The sequence below is a fragment of the Mchenga conophoros genome, linkage group LG18 (genome assembly GCF_057382185.1).
Source record: "Mchenga conophoros isolate Kocher_MC1m ecotype Shallow Benthic linkage group LG18, M_conophoros_male_GT1.1, whole genome shotgun sequence".
Taxonomy (NCBI): domain Eukaryota; kingdom Metazoa; phylum Chordata; class Actinopteri; order Cichliformes; family Cichlidae; genus Mchenga; species Mchenga conophoros.
The window spans coordinates 17,800,355-17,819,943 of NC_140543.1; the positions used below are offsets into that span (position 1 = coordinate 17,800,355).

The 19,589-nt window shown below is 41.9% G+C and overlaps 1 protein-coding gene across 8 annotated transcripts in view; it reads left to right on the forward strand.

Moving 5' to 3' along the window:
* Positions 1 to 6,221, forward strand: part of adgrl2b.1 (adhesion G protein-coupled receptor L2b, tandem duplicate 1) — a 92,030-nt gene extending 85,809 nt beyond the window's left edge. For 4 of the 8 annotated variants that reach the window (XM_085255930.1, XM_085255932.1, XM_085255931.1 and 1 more), the window contains one exon: positions 4,131 to 6,221. In XM_085255930.1, the coding sequence (XP_085112056.1) occupies positions 4,131 to 5,005 (875 nt within the window). In that variant the 3' untranslated portion in view covers positions 5,006 to 6,221. Of the gene's footprint in view, positions 1 to 3,448; positions 3,503 to 4,130 lie in introns of all 8 variants that reach the window. The other 4 variants (XM_085255937.1, XM_085255938.1, XM_085255936.1 and 1 more) reach the window with 4 other exon arrangements.
* The last annotated feature ends 13,368 nt before the right edge of the window (positions 6,222 to 19,589 follow it).

Sequence of the window (19,589 nt, forward strand, 5' to 3'; positions counted from 1 at the left end):
AGCCCCATATGATCACTTTTCACTCCAAAATAAGGCAGCAGCCTCCATAGGGCTTGTTTTACAGTACCATGTTTGTATTTGGCTACGCAAACGGATCTGTAACCAGAGCAAACATACTCGTGTCCTCCCAACATCACATAGTTCGACATGGATGACGCTAGGCTTAGGTTAAAAGCTAATTTGTTGAAAGGGGGGCGGGGGATTGAAGGGAGCGACAGCAGCTTTAATCAAAAGCGGGAGAAGTGCAAAAAATGAATTTGCATACATGAATATATATTTCATTGATATCATATTTGCTACATCTGGTATTTTCTTTGATATTTGCACATTATTAGTCAATGAAATTCAATGCACGGAACTTTTTACAGGACAGACTTGACAGGACAGCCCTGAGGTTGCATCCATCTTTTAACTACAGTCTGTGGTTTAAACAGATGGAAATGGCTAGCTTAGCCTCACAAAATGATAAGAAAATCCGCCAACCAGCAAGTGCAAAACTTACTAATTAACAGGTTTTATCCTGTCTGTTGAATTTGTGCAAAAGCAAACGTGTAAGAACAACAGGTTTCAGTCTTTGTGGCAAAACAGTCAGCCTGAGTTCCTTCAGTGACAACATCGATCTATCAGCACTTGGAAAGCACACTAATTAACGCTAATTAATCCATCTCATTTGTTTAATCCATACAAGAACAACAATTTGCCACTTCCGGGCAGGTCATCTGCCGGCTCTTTCTTTGATCTGAGCAGTTCCCAGGCAACGAGCGGAGAAAGGAAGTTACCGGTTAAGAGAGAGTTAAGCAAAAGTTCTTGCATGTATTATAATAATTTCAGATATCACATGTCTATCAGAGAGCTTTAGGGTTGCCTGTAGCCAGAGTTTGTTTTCTTTTAACAGAGCTGTCTTAATTGTTTACCCCTGCTTCCCGTCTTTATGCTATTCTAAGCTTGCCCTCTCCCGACTGCAGCTTCATATTTGAGAGACAGATACCGAGAGTGGTACCAGTCATCTCATTTAAGCCTCTGCCAGAAACGATTTCTCAAAATGTCGAACTGTTCCATTAAGTCTGTTTACTAAATTCACCAAAAACATGGAAACTGTTGAGGTTGCGGTTGTGACACAGCATGAATGGAAATGTTGAGAATAATTACACAAGGTTTCGCTTTGTTCTTCTTCATTCACACCTTCTCTGTATTTTTGTTTGTTCTTATCGAGGCAATTTTCTCCTTTGTAAGCACAGAGGGAGATAAACTCCGAGACGTCAATGCTATCTTATCTCGTCCACTTAGCAGTCATAAGAGAATTGCCCTCTCTTGAATGCAAGGTTTTTGGTGACGATTCGGCTCGTTTATACCATTTACGAGCGACGTATTTACGCGAGATCTTTGCATTCTGTTTAGCTAACTTAAAGAAAAACCCGAGCGTAAATTGTGTTAGTGTTTATGGTGACCTAGTTCCTCACTGGCAAAGCAAAGGAAACCTAATCAAAGGGGAGAAAGCAGAAGCACATGACGCAATGCGGGCAGAGTCACAGCTCTCAGATATACACACGCATTTGATGATAAAAGAGAATATTTAAAAAAATACAAGCTCTATGGCAAAAGTGTATAAGGAGCAAGATTTGCAGTAACATATAGCTTTAACATGTTGCGGCTGCTGCTCTCGTTTTGTGCTGCAAACTGGCTTGCAGCACAATGAGTGCACTTCACACTTAGAGATAATGAAGCAGGGTTGGGACCATAAAATGTCTGTTCAGGAACTCAAAGACATTTTTGTGATATATATTTTTGCCCTGCTCTCTAGAGCTCTGCAGCAGCGAAGCAGCTCAACACAAAACTGTGTGTGTGTGTGTGTGTGTGTGTGTGTGTGTGTGTGTGTGTGTGTGTGTGTGTGTGTGTGTGTGTGTGTGTGGACAGCATTTGCTTTATTGGCCTAAAATGTTTACCTGCTTAATCGTTGTTGGATAATTGCAGGTTAACACCAGAACAGAGCAGGCAGGTAAGAATGGCAATATTTAATTAGCAGATCATTTTGGGTCCAAGCTTAAATCTCCACTTTACCTGTAGAAACAGTTTATATCCCACTGCAGAGGACCGCTTTGCTGAGCTGCGTTTAAACAGGAGAGCAGCAGAAAGTAAAAAGACAAAAAAATAATAGTAAAAGGATGTAAGGATCTACATATGGAAACTAGTTTGAGGAGAGAAGACAGCACTGCGACACACAAATGTCAAATCCCGGTGTGAAGATCACCATCCAAGGATGAAATAAGTGCCGAGAGAATGTCACGTTTAACTCAAGCTTATTCTAAATTTCCCCTGCTAGAGTCATTACACTTAGCTCCTGCGAAAAAGATGAGCATGTCTTTTACTATAAAGTGTATTAATACTCAGTAATACTCCACAGATGCTCATCCGGTGCTGTAAAATTGGTAAGGAGAACATCTTGGATGAATCTCTGCTGGAAAGCTTCCCAGAGTGCAGCTGTCTCTGTGTCCAGTTGAATTCTGTTCACATCATTTCCCTCCCTCACCCACTCTCCCGGTAGACAATACCTGTCTGCAACAAAATCGCCCAGCTGAGCATAAACAAATGCAAATCTGGAAGTCGGGCCTTTTGAGAGAACTGTCTAATAATCCCTCCACCATTACCACCACTGCCTTTTTGTCTCCTTTTGCACCCTGCACTCTTTTTGCGGGTTTTTTTTTTTTTAAAGGAAATCTCTTTGATGTTGTTTTCAGAGCTTTTTTTTCAGGTACCATCATCATATTCTGACAAGTTTGAAAGAGTGCAGTTTCCCCCTTTTCCCCTTTTTATGTGTGCTCGTGACGACACAGCCGTCAGCCTACGAAATATCACTCGCAGTCTACCCAGTAAATAAAATCCTCATCAAATCAAACCAGCCCCCTCCTCCCTCCCTCTGTTTTTCCCCACATCCATCCTGCTACTTGAGCTTAGTCAGAGGGCTGCACAGAATAGGAGTAATCTGTTGTGTGTACGTCTGTGTGCGTGTTTCGCTCGTGTAAAATTGATAGATGTACACTTGAAAAAGGCGGAAAAATTTTGTGTTTCTCAGAAAGAAATAGTTTCATCAGGAAATATTTTCTTTGACTTCTTCTTTTTCTTTTTTTTCTGTCAACTTTCTTTCTTTTTTCTTTTTTTAAAGACTGCTTGCTGCTGAACCCTTTCACCTGCTGAGTCCAGGATTCAGTTGTCCATGATTTGTCCTTTAGCTCGCTCAAATTGGTAAACAAAATAATTTCTCCATCTACGTCCAGCGATTTAAGCAAAGCCTCTGCACTAAACTCGAGTTAAGCGCAAGGACACAATCCCAGCTGGGTCAACTGAATCCGGGATGGATGTTACGAGCTTCCACTTTTTTCCTATTTGAGTGATTTTATTGTTTCTGCTTCAATTGAAAAAAAGCATCTGTTTTGCTTTCTTTGCAAATCAGCTGTTCTTAGGCCAGGTAGCCTGAGCAGACACACTTGATGTGAGTGGTGGCAAAGTGAGTCATTGCACCCTGCCTGTGTGTTGTGGTGTTTGGGGCTTGTTGCTGTGCTTGTGGGGCCCCAGTGCAGAGAGGTGGTTTGCCATCTGTGTTTGACATTACTCTTTTGTTATGCCCTCGTTTCTTTATTTATTTTTATTTTTTTTATAGTTTTGCTGGAATGTTTTATTCATTGTTAACATCACTGCACTTCCTCATCAGCTTGTACTTCTTTCTTTCTTTTATTCCAGTTTTCTTCTGTTTTCCTGCTGCTTTGTTACCTGGTCATGAGCTACCTAATTACATGTTGCTGTACTATATTTTTGATTTCTAAGCCATCTTTTGTTCTCATTTCTTCAATATTGTTCAGGATAATCTCTTAGATTGGCTTTAATGATATTCAGCAGTAATGAGCTTGGACGTGGTGGGAAGCTAATTGGGTTCTCCTTTGAATTTTAAAAGTTTTCTTTTCTCTTTTTTTTTGGATATTTGTTTAAAATTAAAATGAATCAAGAGATCAAAGAGTACAAGAGTAAAGTGTCCTGAGCAGTATCAAGCACATGTGGATGATGTAGTGGAGACCGCCTTGTTCTGTGAAAAGCTGAAACGTTGCGTCTCACCTGCTCATTTCCGCCTTTCTTTGCAGGACAGCAGTCTCTGAGCAACAGCAGGGACATCAGTGCCATGGACACCCTCCCCCTCAACGGCAATTTCAACAACAGCTACTCCCTGCGAGACGACGACTATGAGGCCGTGGGCGTTCGAGCCCCGGGTGACCTGGGGGGCCTCAACCTGGACGATGCCGCTTTTGAGAAGTTGATCATATCCGAGATTGTCCACAACAACCTCAGGCCCCGCGGGGCTCCCAAAGGTCGCGATGCTCCACGGGAGAGGGACAGAGTCTTGCCTCCGCAGACCAGGGTGACGGTGGACCGGGGAGGGGGCGGGGGTGGGAGCGGGAGCGAGGATGACGCCATCGTGGCAGATCACGCCGATGCCTCATCCCCGCAGAGAGGGAGCGGAAGAGGAGGCCACGCCACCCTGGAGCTGCTCCTGCACCCCCACCACAAGGAGGTGCTGGAAGCCCCTCTCCTGCCCCAGAGGACTCATTCCTTGCTGTACAGCTCCCAGAAGGCCCCCAGGTGCCTGGAGGGCCAGAGCGGCCATGGCTCTGAGACTGTTACCGCAGAGGAGGACATGGGCTCCCATTCACCCAGCAACAATAGAGACTCCCTTTATACCAGCATGCCAAACTTGAGAGACTCCCCCTCGCCTTCAGCTTCCCCATACCCTCCGGAAGAAGAGGAGGAGGAGGAGCTCTCCCCCTCACCTCAAAGCGAGAGCGAGGATGCGTATCACAAAAGCATGCCTGAGCTCGGCGATGCGCCGCAGCCGCTGTCCTACTACCACATAAACCGGGGCACCAGCGACGGGTGCATCATCCCACCCAACAACGAAGACTGTGCGCATGACGGAGAGGCGCCCGCCGACGGACAAATGCAGCTCATCACCAGCCTCTGAGCGGGCGACGCTTTGTTTGCACAGGTTTTAGCAGGACGGGTGCATCGGAGAGAGCCGGCGAGCCTGGCTCCGCACTTCACACGCTCTTTCTGTTCTTTGTGTCAGGACAAGAAGTGAAAAGTTGTTGGGTGGAAAAAGGAATGAATGAATACATGACTTTTGCACACAGATCTCATTAACACACAAAACACATCCCATCTGAGGCCAGACAAATGTGGACTGTGAAGGCTCTGCTGTTGGACTAAAGAGGAGCAGAGAATGACACGTAGGCCGAGATAAATCTGGCATTTCTGTTGTACTGCGAGAAAAATCGAAGAATAAGAGTTAAAAAAACAGAGAAAAAAAAGGGGGAAAGTACTCTAAGAACTATGAAACTCCTGACGTATTCCTGGGGGGGCTTTGAAGAACCGGGGTCTTTTTAGTCAAGAAGTGCAGAGCTAGAACTAGTGTGGCTCCACTACACAGTCAGGACTGTAAAGTTAAGAAACCACTAATTCAGACTCAGGCCTTATATTTTCTCTATTGCACATTTAACTGTTGTCAAAGTAACAGCTGAAAAAAATATATTTTGCTGTACCACTAGTGTAAAAAGTGAAATTAAAAAAGGAAAAAAGAAGAAGAAGAAAGGCAACCATTCAGTAGTTCTTGCCCTTTCAATGTTAATAAGATTCTTCAGACAAGGCTAATCAAAAATGGTGGAAATGTGCTTTTCCTCTCACACTTGACTTGTTGTAGTATGTTTGAATATGAGAAAATCATTTAAAAAAAAAGCTTTTGGGAGATGCAAAATCCATATGAAATCATCATGCTCACGTCTCTGCTTGTGAAGTGCTTTTTGCTTTCATGAATGATGAGTTTTCGCCAGTAGTTAATATTTGTTAACACCGGGCCATGCACAGATTTGGAGTAAAATTGGATCCTCGTGTAATTTATTTTACTTGAAAGAAATTGTCGGGTTTCTGAGACTTTTTTAATGCGACGTAGATGCGATATTGCAGTTTTTGAGGACATTTCATCCTTTGACACGAATTAATTTATTAATTATTCCAAGAAAAATGTTAAAAAACAAAAAAAGAACATGGTTGGGAAGTGTGAAAAGTTGTTGCAGCACTGATTAGGTTCATTTTATTTCTTTTTGTAAGAGCCCATCATCAGCTGGTATTTAATTCAACTCCTGTTTGATATCAAATAAATGTGAAATTTTTTCTTGTTCGCAGATGTTTGGTTGCTTATTCGCATTCGGAATAATAAATCACAGACATATTTCACACTTTTATTGAAGGTAAAACCCACAAATAGACCCAAACTACAGACTCGTTGGTGAAAAAAACCAAGCATTTTTACATAAACATGTGGACACATTTATCAATTTTCTTCTTCGCGTAAATGGGAATAAATTGTGGATTTGTGTGGAAGTATTTTCTTGGGTGGATTAATGCACACGTGATTTGCTAGTGACGTCATATTGTGTTTCAAATATAAATAAATTCATGGATAACTTTATAATTCATGACATATAAAAAACAAAAATCCCCATTTTTCCATTCACACAGGCATTTTCTCAGCTGCTTAACCAATTCAGGGTTGCAGGGGAGGGCTCAAATCTGTCCCAGCTGCCCATTTGAACAGGTTGCCAAGCTATCACACTATCCCCCTTTTTCACTACATAAAGAATCAAATATTCTGTATGTTAACTGAATTAATTATCTCTTTAATACACTTTGTGTTGATGCTCCCTGATGGCAGCATCCTCACACACAGCAGGATAGTGCCCTCAGTTGAACCCCAGACAACACTGGAACGTGAAACACTGCAAAGTGCCAAAAGTCTTAACCCAGCATCCAAAAGAAAAAATCCTCCAAATCCCAATCAGATCGAGCAGCCGTGGCCCAAACCCTGCAAAACCCAAACACCCAAAGGACACGCTGCCAGACACCACAGGAGACACCCTGGAGCTCCCGCGTTCAACACAGACATGCTCTGTTGGCAAGAAGGCGCATCGACACAAGACTAGACAAATGTTTTGCATTTTATCAAAATCATTTGTAAATGTGCAAATAGTGTGAGTGCAACATTCAATCGGCATCGTTCTAACAGTCTGATGGTTGTCTTTCTACCCAGAGACTGCATGTTGTCTGATTTTAGCCTTCCAGTGCACAAAAAAAGAGGAAAAACATCTCCTTTATGTGTGTCAGCCATGATGTTCTCACAGCAAGATGTTGTTTCTGTCCTCATTCTGTCTCTTCTTGCATCTGCGCTTGCATCTCGCAGCTTTGTACGGGACGTTTGTTGTCTCACTGTAATGCCTGTCTGCTCCGTGTCCAGCAGCAGCATCGGCGGCGGCAGAAGCTTCGTAAAAAGTCCCCCAGTGGTGTAAATCCGTTTTGGGGAAGAAGGAAAAGAACTCAGCTAAAGAGTTGCAGGTGTAATCTAAAGTTGACAGCGTGTGATAAATTGCAGTCACAACTCAGAACTAATTGAGATCCATCTGTTATCGCTTCTTTTTATAGCAACACCAACTCGGTTAGACAAAATGAAACATTTGCGTTTGGGAAGCTCCTGACAGTTGGCTCGAACGGGTTGGAGGTTATCCACTGAGCTTGTTGACGTGGATACATCTGAGATCGTCATTAAAGAAGAGGTTTAATCTGCCAGGACCATCCTAAAGCAATACGTCACTAGATTATTTTCTTCTCTTTAAATTCCACTACTTAATGAGCTGTGCTGCAGGAATGAACTGCGGATTTAAAAAAGCTGCGCCCACTATCGCGGCCATTTAATGATCGCGCCAAAGCAGTTGAAGCTTCGTGGCCTGTGTAGTTCTTTTTGTGGGCTTTATTGACCAAAAAGAAACAAAAAAAATAATCAGCTCGAGCTTCTGACTGCCACTGCAAGAATACGCTGTGACAGTAATTATGCAAGTTTAACAAGACGTGCCATAATCATTTTTGATCATCCTCTGTGTCTAAATCATTCCATGTGCTGAGCTGCTGCGCATCATCTGAGGAGAAGACAGAGTGGATGAGACTCCCATCACAGACTTAGCAAATGTGGCATGCAGTTTGTCTTTCATCCGTGGCTTTTTCAGCTTGTACTGACCACACACATACACCCACTCAGCAGACATACGGTCGCAGCAGGATCTGGGTGGTGCACTTTATTAACTGGAGCTGGGTGCCAGTAGGCTGTCGGGAACTAACACGGAGGCCAAAGCAAAGCTCTGAGTCCACCGTGGCTTTCTGTCTTGTTGTTTGAACATCGGCCTCTCGGTTTACACAGGGCCATCCAAAAAGCCCCGCGGGAGACACCGAACCCATCTGCAAGTCATCCAGAAACTCTGCTTCCTTTCACTTAAGACTCGAATTAAATGCAAAGTTGATGACCTGCTCGCGGTTCACCGGGAATGAGCCCGCACCCTCTGCGAAAGCCGTCTTATGATAAACGCCGGACGTGACGAGCTCGCAGCGGGACTTCACACGAGACGAACCCTTCGGGACAGGCACGCGTGATGCAACTGCGAGGATGGCTTCCCCGCCTGTGATTCATAACAGGCGAAATTGAGATGAATGGATGTGCTGAGCTCTCTTTGCCAAGCATAAGGCTCAGTTTTGCATGATGCATATATATTGGTTCATTATCACTAAGTCACCTGTGCTCTGCATTAGCTCTCTCACCCCATTATCTTAAAGAACATTGGATTTTGAAATAGAACAATATATAAATGATCCTGTACTGTTTGTGCTTGTCTGCCTGCGTGTGTTGGAGTGGGGTGTGCGTGTGTGGGGTTCTTCATACAAAGATCCCGGGCACTCCTTATCCTGCTGCGATGATTTCCGACCATTCATCCTCTTCAAAGATATTCCTTCCACCTTTGACTTTTCATTGAGCTGCTGACATTACCGTCTCTCATTATCTGATTATATTATGATGCAGCGTATTAGCCATGCAGTGTTTGTGTTGCAAATGAAAAAGTTGTCAAAGTTTGTTGGAGATGAAAGTGCTTCATTTATCAATTCATCTTTTATCTGTTCGTAGTCAAAGCCCAGCTTCCATGGGGCAGTGGCAAATGAAGGCGCAATAAGGCTCAGTCCGAGAAGACATTACCGTGTTTTCATTTGGAACTGTTTGATGTTCCAGCCTCTGGTGATTTGGACATTATTTCATGTCCATCATCAAAAAGACATCAAACAAGATGCTGCATTCAAAATCAGATCACAGAGCCTCGGCCAAATGTGGTGTGCTTGTGTGTGTGTGTGCAATGACTGCCTATATACTGTATACTGTGTGAGTACTTAGAAAGGAGGTACATTTTTTTTCTTAACAAATTCCCCCCCAAAGCTTTCTCAAAGCTAACATGAACAGGATGTTTACAGAGACAGCTTTTTGACCCACTCCACCAAAGTCTGTCTTTTGGAAAGGAGGGAGGAGCATTATTATTAAAATTAAAACACATTCTTGCAGACAATATTTATATTCTTGGATAGCAATCTTTATTCTTTAGCTAGTGCAGAAACTATGCATGATTATATTATCACAACCACAATGCAGGGGGAGAGTTGTGTGTCCTCGGGGCCTCTGTAAATGTAAAGCTTGCATTCCTCCATATTTCACTGCTCTGCAGCATGAAGATAAAGAATATCTGAACCGCTCCTGCATCTGCTGCCACCCATCCCACCGAACAGCGCCGCACTGCCTTGGCTCACTCGGCTTCTCTGTGTGACACAAACCTGCCTGCAAAACAAGGCGAAATCAAGCTGCCTTGCATTTTTATGCTGGTGGAGAATAGATGTGAAAGGTGTGTTGAATAGGAGTGGGGAAAAGAAAAATCTGTTTTTCCTGTGCAGTTTATGGCACTTTAACCATGCTGTGATTCTCTTTTAATTTTTTATTTTATTTTAGCCCCTTGACATTTCTAGTTTGTTGTTTTAAAGCTTGTTAGAAAATTACCACAACTAGCCCTCATCGGTCCCAGCAGAGGCCCATTTAAATGAAATATGGGCTTTCACTCAACTTTAACAAATAAAAGCTATTATGAGAGATTAAGACTTTTGGCTTAAAATATGCTCAAGAGTCCCTTTTCCTGGCTGGCTGGCTCAGAAAGCCTGTATATAATTTGCAGGGAAAGAAAGAAATGGAGTGTGTTTCAGACCGAGTCAGGGAGGCTGAAGAGGAGAAAGCGAAGGGGAAAGATGGTGAGACAGACGGCGAGCAGCAGCAGTCTAACATGTCAGAAACAATCTGAGTCTGAGCCCCGCAGTTGTAAAACTGTCATACCTCGTAGGAAACACCAGCAGTGACCTCAGAATTGGGCTAAGGTAGCCTGTCACACCCATTATACAGTAAACACTCTGTAGAGGGCTGTGTTTTGGTTGGGTTGTCTCCCTTAAAGTAATATCAATACATTCCCGGGAGGCACAAACACAACACACGACTGCCATTAATCAAACGGTCAAGAAAGGAATTTTCCCATATTTAAGCAATTGGTCCCACATTTTTTGGCCATTTGAGACAAAACATAATGATTGTAATTATTTTTTCTCTTTCTGTTTTTTTCTTTTTTAAATCTAGGACTAGAAAGGTGAATGTGTGAGAAAGCATATCTCACTGGAGTCTAGACGTGGAAAAAATAAATACATTTGTGAAGATAAAATGTAGTCGATTCTGCTGTGTGTCCCAGTTCAAAGTGTTGTTTGATTTGGCAATTCAGAGAAACAGTATTCTCAAAAGACAGCACAGAGAGTATGGAGGACCAAATCTGCCAAAATCTCAACCAAATAAAATCCTTGAAAAATAAAAATGCGAGTGTGAGTTTGGGAGCAACTGGCACAAGGTTGACCCTTTAATGCACTGTGAAGGACAACCGTGCATGAATAGGTCCGAGGGAAACCATACAGGGAGTGCAGAATTATTAGGCAAATAAGTATTTTGTCCACATCATCCTCTTCATGCATGTTGTCTTACTCCAAGCTGTATAGGCTCGAAAGCCTACTACCAATTAAGCATATTAGGTGATGTGCATCTCTGTAATGAGAAGGGGTGTGGTCTAATGACATCAACACCCTATATCAGGGTTATTAGGCAACGTTCTTTCCTTTGGCAAAATGGGTCAAAAGAAGGACCTGACAGGCTCAGAAAAGTCTAAAATGGTGAGATATCTTGCAGAGGGATGCAGCAGTCTCAAAATTGCAAAGCTTCTGAAGCGTGATCATCGAACAATCAAGCGTTTCATTCAAAATAGTCAACAGGGTCGCAAGAAGCGTGTGGAAAAACCAAGGCGCAAAATAACTGCCCATGAACTGAGAAAAGTCAAGCGTGCAGCTGCCAAGATGCCACTTGCCACCAGTTTGGCCATATTTCAGAGCTGCAACATCACTGGAGTGCCCAAAAGCACAAGGTGTGCAATACTCAGAGACATGGCCAAGGTAAGAAAGGCTGAAAGACGACCACCACTGAACAAGACACACAAGCTGAAACGTCAAGACTGGGCCAAGAAATATCTCAAGACTGGTTTTTCTAAGGTTTTATGGACTGATGAAATGAGAGTGAGTCTTGATGGGCCAGATAGATGGGCCCGTGGCTGGATTGGTAAAGGGCAGAGAGCTCCAGTCCGACTCAGACGCCAGCAAGGTGGAGGTGGAGTACTGGTTTGGGCTGGTATCATCAAAGATAAGCTTGTGGGGCCTTTTCGGGTTGAGGATGGAGTCAAGCTCAACTCCCAGTCCTACTGCCAGTTTCTGGAAGACACCTTCTTCAAGCAGTGGTACAGGAAGAAGTCTGCATCCTTCAAGAAAAACATGATTTTCATGCAGGACAATGCTCCATCACACGCGTCCAAGTACTCCACAGCGTGGCTGGCAAGAAAGGGTATAAAAGAAGAAAAACTAATGACATGGCCACCTTGTTCACCTGATCTGAACCCCATTGAGAACCTGTGGTCCATCATCAAATGTGAGATTTACAAGGAGGGAAAACAGTACACCTCTCTGAACAGTGTCTGGGAGGCTGTGGTTGCTGCTGCACGCAATGTTGATGGTGAACAGATCAAAACACTGACAGAATCCATGGATGGCAGGCTTTTGAGTGTCCTTGCAAAGAAAGGTGGCTATATTGGTCGCTGATTTGTTTTTGTTTTGTTTTTGAATGTCAGAAATGTATATTTGTGAATGTGGAGATGTTATATTGGTTTCACTGGTAAAAATAAATAATTGAAATGGAATTATTTCAATTATTTACACTGGAAAATAACTCAAAATGTTAGAAATATTCCAGTATTAGAAAATCAGCACTGCTCAGTGTTAGCCATTGTTAATCTTCAAAACTGACTAGGTTACTTTTAAACATATAACACTGTCAAAAGTGTTAAATTAACACTCAACAGTGTTGTATTTAACACTCAGAGGTGTGGACCCATATAGACACTCTCCAGTGTTAATTTAACACTGGAGATTTTGCTGTGTATATTTGTGAATGTGGAGATGTTATATTGGTTTCACTGGTAAAAATAAATAATTGAAATGGGTATATATTTGTTTTTTGTTAAGTTGCCTAATAATTATGCACAGTAATAGTCACCTGCACACACAGATATCCCCCTAAAATAGCTAAAACTAAAAATAAACTAAAAACTACTTCGAAAAACATTCCGCTTTGATATTAATGAGTTTTTTGGGTTCATTGAGAACATGGTTGTTGTTCAATAATAAAATTATTCCTCAAAAATACAACTTGCCTAATAATTCTGCACTCCCTGTATAGGTGAAAGTGTAAAGAAAAAATAACAGAGTAGGAGAACTGAAAAAATAAATAAAATGGAAAAATGCAGGAAAATTAATGCATACAGTTATTTTAAAATAGATTCATTTTTAATTATTAAATAATAAATATAATTAATCCATGTAATAATTTCAACATTCATTTGTTTAATTAATAAATTTTTTTTACATCATGTTTAAGTCAAAATTAACAGCTTATTATCTCAAAATGTCAACTTCAAAACTCAAAATTTTTAAATACTAATTTGAAATTTCAACTTACCTTTTTTTAATTTCTTTTTTTTCCCAGTGGCAAATATAAGCCTCCATATAGAAACTTTTGTTTCCTCATCATATCATTTAAAGCCTTGTTCTCATTTGAAATCACATATATTTCTCATGTATGGCAGCCATTTCTAGTCATTTTCTGACTGAAAGCGTGCCCTGCTTTTGTTTGGCGCCAACTTCGCAGTTGGAATACTGAGACGTTTTATAGCATTAAACTGCAGGGTGCCTTTATTTAAAAAAGGCTTTCATTCCCACCCAGGATTGTGCCCAGCCTAGTCTGGATGTGAAATACAGTGGTACAGTAACATGTGGAGATAATTATGAAGCTAAGATAATCAATGTCATGCTTGAAGTTACATAGATGCCTAAAGCAATGTTTTCTTGAGCCACCAGTTTGAAAATCAAAGTGATGGGTTTAAAAAAAGAAAGAAAAGAAAAGAAAAAGAAAGCTTGGCCCTGGCTTTGAAACTATACCGAGCTGCGATGAACTGAGCTACTACACACGGTGAAATGCTTTATTATTGCCTTCTTGTAGCCACTAAATGACCTTTTATGCAGACTACATCAACAAGGGTTCATATTCCAGCAAAATATTTGGTTTAGGAGTTAAGACAGACACACATGCTCCAAACCACCCGCAAACGCATTAAAACAAAAGAAAAATGAGGACAGAGTAATAAAAATGCTTCATTGTGACATTTGTTTTGGAAATATTTTGTTATCTAAACTTCCTGTCAGAGTCAGTTTGGGCGCACGGTTTGATGCTCAGGGAAAACGTCCTGACACTTTTATGGAGGTACAGATCAAATTTCAGAAGGAAGCTCCTCAGTTGTTGCAGCTTCCTACTATCAGCGTGCCCCAGAGCAAGGCGAGGAAGATGCAGAGCTGTGAGCCTCGCTTCTAAGGAGCCCCAGATCTCCGAGCCAATTAGAAGAAAGCATGTCCCCAGACGTGGGGGGACTTTTTCTTTTCTGGCACAAGAGTACAAAAGCGGAGAGGCTACTAGTTTCACGGTCTTTAACCCTGATTTGCTCAGAATGAGAGGATAACTTGTGTAAAAAGATGACTTTTTAAGTAAAATAAGCCATAGAAAATCTGCTGGTACCGCTGGGCTGATATGACTTTAGCTTGAGTCTTTTATATCTGACAATAGAAGGCAATAAGAATAAGAGACACGAGTGACAATTAGGATCCACAGTTTTTTCATTTCTAAATATTTTGCTGTTTTGAAGCAAGTAGTTTCTGTGCACGAAACACAAGAAAAGGTTTATTTCTCATGTATTTCTTATGCTAAATCCCCGAGGATATTAGACTGTGTTTCACATTATTTCACACCACTATAAATACCAAAGCCCTTAATGCAAAATAACCAGGCTGTATTTCTTTCCCACCTAACACGCTACATGAATAACTATTCATTCTGCATTTTTACCCAACAAAAGCGTTGCGTTGAAAGGTTGCTCGCATACTATGGGCACCCCGACAAGAGGCCTGCAGTTCAGTCCACTTGACGTCTCCTCCAGTGGCTCCACGGTTTCTCCATGTGGTGAATGACTGTGTGAAAAAAGAAGAGAGACCCAGAGCTCTTAGTGAAAAGCAAGTATCCTCAGTTGACTCACTAGTCTTGCTGGTTTTCCTGAAGAGGAATGATTTAAAAATGTAAGACATATAACACTGCTAAATAAATAATAAATACAGGGGCAAATATCCTCTCTGTTGTTCTGAAGCATTTCCTTCATCTCTCTATTTTTTTCTTTTCCATTTGTGCAATGCAAGAAAGAAAAAAACATTCAGAAGCCGACAGCAAAAAAACCATTATGGAAAGTCACTCTGAGCTGCTGCTCTGTGTTCTCTGTTCTGTGTGAGCTCACACTCAAAAAAGCTCCAGGCAGCCCAAAAAAATCTCCCAAGTTTTCACCCTCCACATGTCTTTCACATTTCAGTCTTTGTAAAGCGCAGAGCAACACTTGTTCCTGCCTTGGTCACATTACTCCTTCTTTTTTTCTAGCCCCCCCCCCTTACTATCCATAAATAAACTTTTTCATGGACGTGCATTTTAGCACATTAGCTGCATTTCAAGAACTCACATCTTGTTCAGCACAGTCAAAAAGAAAGGGCAGGAAGGGTCTTTTCAGTAAATGCATAAAGGAAAATCCCACACTGCGCTCAGGGCCTCTGCAGTGAACCCTCTGTTCCTTTCCTTATCGCTTTGCTTCGTCTACACCCTGAAAGGTCTTGACTCGAGTCTGCTTCGAGAGTGCCGAGAATGTGAATACTCTGTATTGAGATGTTTAGAGAGGGAAAAAAGATGATGGTGGGAATAAGAAGAGTACACGGCGGTGGCAAAAGTTTTCTCTCCTCTCATAAAAAAGAAAGATTAATAAACAGCATGTTGCCCTGATAGTGACCCATTTTTCTACCTGCTGCAAACCTGACCAGTATCTCAAAAACAGGAAATATCACACATGATGAGTTTTTGCTGCTAGTGTGGCTATGTGATTGAAATAGCCCAGAAACTACTGAATGTTACTGCAGAAAAATGGGAAGTTACCAGGTTGATGGGAAGTTTTCATATTATAACAGAATGTAACGCCTTCATTTGAAGTTTTCCTGTGTTTTATCCGTTAGACTTTTATTTTGAAGGATGCCTTTATGAAATATACTGCTAAAAAACCTTAAGAAAACTTTACCTTGATCTAACAGCAGTCAGCAAATACTGAGGTCATCGGCCTTTTGATAAAAAAAAAAATCAAAAATAAATTTTCCGAGCAACATAATGTGTCTAAAAAGTCCAGTAACAATAAAACCACAATGGGAAATGAACGTTCACATTTTATTTAAAAACAGCAGTTTAACAGACTTCATTGTGGAATTTAAAAGTTTTTACTTTGCTTGAAGTTTATCCCATTTATGTATTTATTTGTGTGTGTTTGTGTGTATGTGGTGATGATGGTTTAGGTTTTTTTTTTTCAGAACCACTCTTATTTTGTGTTTTTTTCATTTTATTTATATTCCTCATGACTGGATCAAGCTGCTGTCTGGACTTGGATTCTGGATTTGGACTGAGCTGGACTGAGCCGGCGGTTTGGTTTGGTTTCCAGCTGTGTTTTGCTGTAACTTCACATGTGGTTTCCTTTGATTTTTGTATTGCTGTGGCATAAAAATCAAATGCCAAAATACATGTCAACATGACATACTCTGGCTTCGCCAAACATTTAGTTGCTGCGCTTTAGCTCTAACTATGTATTTCTGTGATCCCCTGGCTTTCCCCCTTGCTGCGCCATGCGGCTGGCATCTGTTTTTAGTAAAATATCTTAATAACTACTACATTGTTATGAAATTCATGATTTTACCCCTGGTACTTTTGAACTTGGATTTGTTTTTTCCCCCATAATTGCCCCCCTTGTGATCAGCTGTTACAGTGATCTCTTTATACTTCGGCTCAGCTTCATCGTAAAGCTGCATTAGATTTGCTAAATTCTAATAAAGCGAATCAAATATTGTCAGCCTGACTAATTAGCAAACATCTGCTAACACTCTGAGCTAAGATAGTAAATATGGTCGGCATCGTCCTCGCTAAACGTCAACATGTTGTCACTGTCACTCTGGGTAAGTTAGCCTGCTGGCATTAGCATTAAGTCACTGCAGCGCGCCGACTACAATTTTCCAAACATGCCTGCTGTAATCTTTAAACCCTGGTGCAATAATATGAAACATTTGCTCATATAAGAGTAATTAAATTCACATATGAGAAAATACAAGTGATGAAAAATTCCTCAGATAGCTTAAAGTGTTACTGGCGCTTGTTTGCGGCCTCTTTGTTGGTGACTTAGGGGTTTAATATGTCTTTTTTTCCCATCTAAAGTGACCTTAAAACTATATCTGCTTTTTCTCTTTGCACGTCTGTGTTGCCAGAGGATTGTACTTGACCCTTCCTTGATTTTCAGACAGCATTGCTTGTTTTCCCTGGTGGATTTTCTTTTTTTTGAGGGGGGTGGGGGGCTGGGTTAACTGTCGTTTAATGCACCGTTAAAAGGCTGCAGCTGGAAAAGTGAACAGGAACATTTTTAACAACCTCACAAAGCCCCTAAAGCCTAAACCCAGAGCTGTCTCTGACCACCTCACGCAAAAGAGGAAGCCGTCCCTCAAACCGCCAGGCTCCAAATGCTGCATGTCAATCTTCCTCGGCGCGGAGAGGCAGTGGTCATTTCACTTTCATTTCTCTGACCGAGCCTATCAACTATTTATTCTGAAAGCTTCTCCTGACCATGGAAGAAATGTACTGACATAATTCAAGTTTGGACAAGGGTTCTGTGAGATATGGTGAAGACCTTGAAGACATCCAGGAGAAATGGGGAGGACAGGGGTTGCGTTTTAGTTTATTTCCACGGGGGGAAGAGGGGAGGATGGGGGAGTGATCTGTCCTGTAGGAGAAGTTAAAAAAAATCATCATAAAGACAATGGATAGCTGGGCTGCATCCTTAAGTTGTACCATTTGATAATATATCTGTCTGAAAAATGAATCAGCTCACCTGGGGAGGGAAGCAATGATTTCCGTTGCTTGTCTTTGTGTATGGTAGCATGCACAATCTAAAAGGCAAAGAGGAAATATTTAGAGTGACTGAAGCACGCACTCGACGTGATGAGCAAAACTTTAAAGTGAGTAAAAGAAAATCAAACTGTGAGATGCAGACAATGTGGTAAACACGCCAACCAGGGGTGCCATCGTTCATATTAGATCCGGGACCCCGGAGTATCATTGTGCGTTATGAGTTCAGCATTAATTGCTGCCTTTGGGAATGTTTGTTCTTGACGTAATTACTTGTCAGAGGGGGAACCTTGACTTTCGATGAAGCGTGAGCTGCAGAGGAGCGTCTTTTGTGACAAATAATTCAGGTTTTTAACAAGACAGAGTCGATTCCCTGCTCTATAAAACAAGAGAAAGAGAGAAAAAGAGGGAATTTGCTCCTCTGCTAGTGGTGCTTACAGTAATGGCAGCTCGAGCAAAGACCGGGCCAGAAATGAGGTGATTTTATAAACCAGCTCATTAGCTGATGAACAGATATTTGGATATGTTTCTTTTTTTTTTTTTTACTACGAATGCCAAATATGTTCATTTCTGAATATTTGTTGCTTCTCTTTCTTTTGGAGGTTTTAGGAGCCCGAAGATATGAAACTGGACTTCTACTCAAGGGTGATGTCTCTAAAAAAATGTTTAAAATGAGTCCAATCAACCTAAAATAATTAAAAGAACCAAGTGATAAATATGGGACTATGAGAACAAGAGCTAATGGAGGGCTTTATTGCCTATGAAAAGAATACAATAAATAGCAGCACCCGTCCTTACTGCTGCATCAAGAAAGTCAAACAAACGCAGCAAGAATCATTTTCAGACTCAGGCAAACATAATTAGTTAAAAATAAAGACGTTCTATAATTTAATAGACTGCTCTGCCTGAAATGGAGCTAAAACTGTACACAAACAAGTTTTTGATGTCAGATTTTGAGTGTCACTTTTCACATTTATTGCTCTGCTTGACCGTTTGACAAGCGTGTGCACGCGCGTCAACACTCTGGAACAGTCACTCATGCACATGCACACACGCAGGCACACATGCCCTGTTGGACTCAGAAGCCTTGCGACCGTCATGTCCATCTTTTCAAACACTGTCCAGACAGGAGAAAAACCTTGGCCATCAGCTCTCCTCTCTGAACCTGTCCATCACTGTCACTCTGGATCAGTGGTGCAGAACTCATCCTTCCTCTCCCGCTGGTCCCCGCCGGACTGGACTTGCTCAGCCTAGCCCCTCATATCGCTGTCAGGGGTCCCAACTGACAGCCTGCTGCTGCAGCTGATTCCAGTTTGTTGGCCCTGCTATGGGCTGATGCCAGCAATCTGTGCTTTGGCAGTGGGTGGCCGTCTGCTAAGGCGAGGCTTTGATAGGTACAATGATGGAGTTATTCATATGGGCATCTTAACACCCCTCGAAAGCACTATTATATGCATGAAATAGCAACGTGTTGGAATGACAATCCCTGACTTTGACGTGAGAATGCTCAAATCCTGCAGTTCACAGGCAGAGGTGGTGATGTGGGTAAAACACGCACACATGCTGCAGTGTCTCAACTTCTCGACCAGACCGGATGTCACACCAGTTCCCGCGTCTGTGCGAGAGCAAAGGCCTTTTCTTTCTCCCTCTCTCTGCACCACATGTGTGAATTCTATCGTAATGGCTGGGGTTTCCAGAGAACTCTGGATCTTTCAAACAAACCACAACAGACAGTAAGACCCAGCTTCTCAGCCTCCCACAGAGACAGGGACAGTCAGTGGAGAAGTGAGAGTGGGGATTGGAATTTAATTACAGCCTTAAAGCCCTCAGAGTCCAATATGAGAGAGAGGGATGAGACATAAATCTACAGGGGTGCCTTTGTTTGTACGGTGGCTACAACAAGAAAATCATTCAAAACCCACTGCGGAGACACAGAAGTCTGTAGTACGGCGGTTCAAAGTTTGACGAATGAACAACTGGGATTTCAAAGACTGTC